Consider the following 5120-nt stretch of genomic DNA (forward strand, 5'->3'; position numbering starts at 1 on the left):
CTCCAGGGTCACCCATTTTGTATAGTATTTTATGAGTTCCTTGTTTTTCAGTGCTGCATAGTATTCCATTGTATGCTTATACCACAGCTTCTCTATCCATTCATTTGTTGATAGACAATTGGATTACTTCCATCTCTTTGGTATTGTGAACAAGCAGTAATAAACATAGGTGTGCATATATCTGTTGCGTGGCAGTTATGATTTCTTTAGAGTATATTCGCAGTAATGGAATTGCTGGATAAAATGGTATTTCTATTTCCGACTTTTTGAGAAAGTGCCATACTGCCTTCCATAGTTGTTGCACCATTTTATACTCCCACCAACAGTGAATAAGGATTCCAATTTCTCCACAACTTCACCAGCATTTGTTGTTTGCTGCTCTGTTGAACTTTGCTATTCTTATTGGGGTAGGATGATATCTGTTAGCTGTTTTGATTTGCATCTCTCTTAGAGCTAGGGATTTTGATCATTTCATGTGTTTGTTCACCATCTGAATGTCTTCTTTGGTGAAGTGTCTGTTCATATCTTGTGCCCATTTTGCAATTGGGTTGTTTATTTTATTGAAGTGCTGGAGTATTCTATAAATTCTAGATACAATCTCTTATGAGACATGTCATTATCAAATATGTTTTCCCAGTTTGTGGCTTTCCTTTTTACCCTGTTGGAGAAGCTTTTTGATGTGCATAGAGATTTGATTCTTAGAAGTTCCCATTCGTCTATTTTATTTTGTCTTGGTTGTAGGTTTCTCAGGATGCTTGGAAGACTGTTCATGTTGCGGATTAAACCTTCTACAATTCTTCCAAGCTTTTCTCTGATGAAGTTTTATAGTCCTTGGTTTTCATCCTAGTCCTTGATCCACTTTGTATTGGTTTTTGTGTATCGTGTGAAGTGTGGGTCTTGCCTGAGTTTTCTACAGATAGTTTTCCAATTTTGCCAACACCATTTGTTAAAGAAATTTTCGTTTCCCCCTCTTAAATTATTTCATCTCCTTGTCAAAAATCAGTTTACGATAGGTTGATGCACTGATTTCTGGATTCTCAATTCTATTCCATTTATCTGTGTGTCTGTCACTGTACCAGTACAAAGCTGCCTTGACCACCATGCCTTTGTAGTAGGATATGAGATCCGGGAGTGAGTGAGATGCCTCCTACCTTGTTTCTCCTTTCAGGAGTCCTTTGCTTATATGAGGTCTCTTTCCATTCCAGGTGAAATTAGAAATTTCCTTTTCTACCTCATTGAAGAATGGAATCAATATTTGTATTGGGATTGCATTAAACTTGTAGGATGCCTTTGATAGAATTGTCATTTTCACAATGTTGAGTCTTCCTAACCAAGAGCAATGGTATATTCTTCCATTTCTCCAAGTTTCTTGTAGTAATGTACTTTGGGCATGTTGTAAGGAGATGCTGGCTATTCTTTGGAAAGGGACATCATTTTTTTGAAAGGGTCAGCTAAAGATTGGAAGACCTTCAACGAGATGGATTGGCATGGTAACTGCAGCAATAGGCTCAAGTGTGTCAGACTTGATGAGGATGGCACAGGATGTAGGACAGGATTCAAATCTGTTTTTGGTAGGTTTGCTGTGAATTGCCCTTGATTTGACACCACCTAACAATTGTTGATATGTAGGAACTTAACTGATTTTTATGTGTTGACCTTTGTCCTCTGCAGCTCTGCTGAATTAGTTTACTAGATCTAATAGCTATCTTGTGGCTTCTTTAGGGTTTTCTATGTAAGGAGCATGTCATCTCTGAAAAAAGAGTACTTCATTTCTTAAATCGGGCTTCAGACACCTTTTTTCCTTCCCAGCCTGATTGCTCTGGCTTCCTTGTGCTTCAATAGAATTTTTTTCCTAGAGGACTTTGTTGCTCATGTAGTAGGTACTTATTTGTATCTAAATAGATAATGAACTTGAGAAGGATCCTAGTGGTGAACATTTATGGTGTGCAGTTGCTGTAGAGACCATGTTTAAGAGAATTTATAGTAATTGGGGAAGAGAAGTTCAAGCTGGTACTTCATTTCAGAAACACTTGAAAAGGGCTCTGTGACAAACAGAATTACTGATTGTGTTTCAGATTTTGGTGAGATTTTTTCTTCTTCTTTGTTCTCTAAAATACTAGTTGAATCTGATTGAAGAATATGAAAAAACTTGTTTACTACTTTGATATTGTGCTTTAAGATAGGCAACCCAGGTAGCTTTAAAAGTATATTTTTTACTTGGCTGAATAATATTTACTATTTTCTGGGTTTTACAAGCTTGTTGATACATCTCTAAATGCCATATCATCATAGTTGTTGATTTGCATTAATAATCCATTAAGTCTAGTAAAGCCTAAGAAGCAATTCTAAAAACTTTAAAATTTGGAGATCCAAGTTATTTCCTCAAGTAATTAGGTACATAACAGGTGGGTTTTCCAGAGCTCTTGTTTCTACTGATGATTGTCAGGAAGCCACATTGCAGGTGAGTCATTTTTCATCTCTTAGAAAAATTGGACTGTGGTGATTTTGGTTTAGCTTCTGATTTCATTGGTATCCATGGTTGAATCATTGTATATGTACCCTCTTTGGACTTTATATAGGAGTTGGAGATGCAGTTGAAACAGAGATATTTGACATTTTTTGTTTGTCAAATCTAAATTGTGGAATGGCATGCAAAAAAGCCCCTATATTTGTGTTTTCTTTGCTAATGTCTTTTAGTTCCATTTAGAATTGTTCTTTTAAAGTTCAGTGTATTTTTAGTGTGTTCTAGCCTTTTTTAACATGGCAGCTAATACTTTTTAACATTCTTAATTCTATAGCTTCAAGCACAAATGCCAGCTTAATATCCACTTCATCTACAATTGCCAATATTCCAGCAGCCGCAGTTGCTAGCATTTCAAACCAGGTACAGTGCTACTTTTGTTAACCATATTTGGTGTGAGTTATCTATTCTGCTCTTACTCTCTCCGTTCCATGGTTATTTTGCCCTTTGAAGAAACCTTTTCCTGGATTCCGTTGGAACTCCCTTTAAAACTGGGTAGTAGTCATCCAGACCTTTCTGTGCTGTGGTTTTATCTCCTTATTAATCTGCTGTTTTTGTGTTCACTGTCTGTCCTATTGCCACTAAAATGTACATTCAATGAGGGTTGAGATGCCCTGTTTTGTTCCCTTGTATGTCCCCAGAGCCTAGAAAGATATCTGGCACTCGTATTAAAATTAAAGACACACGTTAAATATTTATGAAGTGGGCAAATTCTTGGAGCTCTGATGGCCTAGTGATAAGAAGCTGTGCAGTAATCCCAAAGGCACACAGTTCAAATCTGCCAGATGTGCCATGAGAGAACGATGGGCAGTTTGTCCCCCTGTCCTCACTGCCTGCCCCCAGTATGACTGACTGCCTCTGAAAAATCCACTGGAGAATCAGCTCTGAGTTGGTTCTGACTCCTTAGCACACAACACAATTACTTGATGAAATCTCGGTGGTCTGGGCTTGATTGCAATTCTAACTCTGCTTTAAAGATCACTGGTAACATCTGTAGTATTTTAGGATTTTGGGGTTTGAGTTTGTTTTTTTCCTTTTTCTTTCATAGAAACTAATATTGCTAGTCATCTTTAACATTGTTATTCTGTTACTTTTTCACTGTGTAACTGTTGAATTTGTTTATTCTTTTAGTTCACAAATGTTTGTTTATTACCTATAGTATACCTGAAACTGTTTTAGGTACTCTATATCTTTCACTTCTATAGCTTTTCTTTTTATTGATTATCTTGATATTGATTATTTCTACTTAATTTTTCAATTTAAGTAATTCATTTGTCCTTAGGTATGTTTATCCACACTTCTAATGTCCACTTCCACTTACCCTATTCTGACTTAAAAGTGACCCTCTGTGCCAGAGTGGAACTGCCCCATAAGGTTTATGAAGTTGTAGATCTTTACAGCAACAGCCTGCCTCATCTTTGTCCCACAGAGAGGCTGATAGGTTCAAATCATCTGCTTTTGGTAGCAGCCCAATGCTTAACCCACTATACCACCAGAGCCCCTAATGTCTACCTGTCCACTTGTTGGTAGTTGATTCTGACTCATGGCAATCCACCATCAAGTTTCTGAGTCTATAACTTTCTTTTTTTTACGGTCAACTTTTTATTGAAAAATAGTATCAATTGAAGGCAGTCAGTTAATTTTTGCAAGCATAATACTGAATAAAAAAAGAAAAGACATCTTGGAGACCAGATGCAAAGGTTCAGGGTTAAAGACAAGATCTAAGGAAAACAGCAGATTCAAAAAACATTTACAAAAGCAAAAATTTTTTTTTTAAATCTTTTTATTTTATTTTTGTGTGAGTGTACCGTCAAATCAGATCTGACTGGTACAGGAGGAGATTGTCCCTCCTTTTCCCGGCAGAGCATCTGGTGGATTCGAACCGTGTGCCTCTGGGATTGTAGTTGCAGCTCCTTGCCACTTGGCCACCAGAGCCCCCCTAAAGCAAAATTTGATCCTAATCAAAAAGCATCTTTTCTTCAGAAGGAAACTGGTGAATGTTTCTGTTTTACAGAATTGCTGTGGAATCAGGAAAACCATGGGCTTCCCCGCTCCCAAATTAGTTTTTTTTAAATTTGTTGTTGTTGAATTTTATTGAGTTGGAACCAACCCATAGCTCACACTCCAATGGGTTTTCAGAAATTGTTAATCACACAGGAGGAGATTACCCATCCTTCTTCTGCAGAGCAGATGGTGGATTCAAAATATGTGCTTTTAATGGGAGAGAACTACTTTATTTTTCTCATACAGAACATCTAATGAATTTGAACTACCATATTTTGTTAGTAACCCAGCAGGTAACCAACTATAACAATACTTCCAAAAAAGGAGATTCTAGTCCTAACCTTATTAAACTACAAAATACCAACTCATTAGGGTAGGTGTTTTCCTCAGTGCATGTTATTTCCCTAAATTCATTATATGTAAAACCAGCCTTTCACTCCACCCTTTTCCTGTCTTCTTGCCCCCTAAGAGTAAAACCCCTTTTCTTCATCACTTTACGGTTCCATATTTGTCAGTGACACTATTTTTCTTAATAAATTTGGTCTTTAAACATGATCAGTCTTTTTCTTACTTTTTTTTGTTTGTTTTATGGGTT

General features: G+C 36.8%; 1 protein-coding gene across 3 annotated transcripts in view; it reads left to right on the plus strand.

The window, feature by feature from the left end:
• The window catches only part of EYA3 (eyes absent homolog 3 (Drosophila)), a 96853-nt gene that overhangs the window by 63839 nt on the left and 27894 nt on the right, over positions 1-5120 (plus strand). For all 3 annotated transcript variants that reach the window (XM_006883446.1, XM_006883448.1, XM_006883447.1), the window contains one exon: positions 2799-2884. In XM_006883446.1, the coding sequence (XP_006883508.1) occupies positions 2799-2884 (86 nt within the window). The remainder of the gene's footprint in view (positions 1-2798; positions 2885-5120) is intronic.

Source organism: Elephantulus edwardii, unplaced genomic scaffold, assembly GCF_000299155.1.
Source record: "Elephantulus edwardii isolate Elephantulus edwardi_28Jun2011 unplaced genomic scaffold, EleEdw1.0 scaffold00028, whole genome shotgun sequence".
Taxonomy (NCBI): domain Eukaryota; kingdom Metazoa; phylum Chordata; class Mammalia; order Macroscelidea; family Macroscelididae; genus Elephantulus; species Elephantulus edwardii.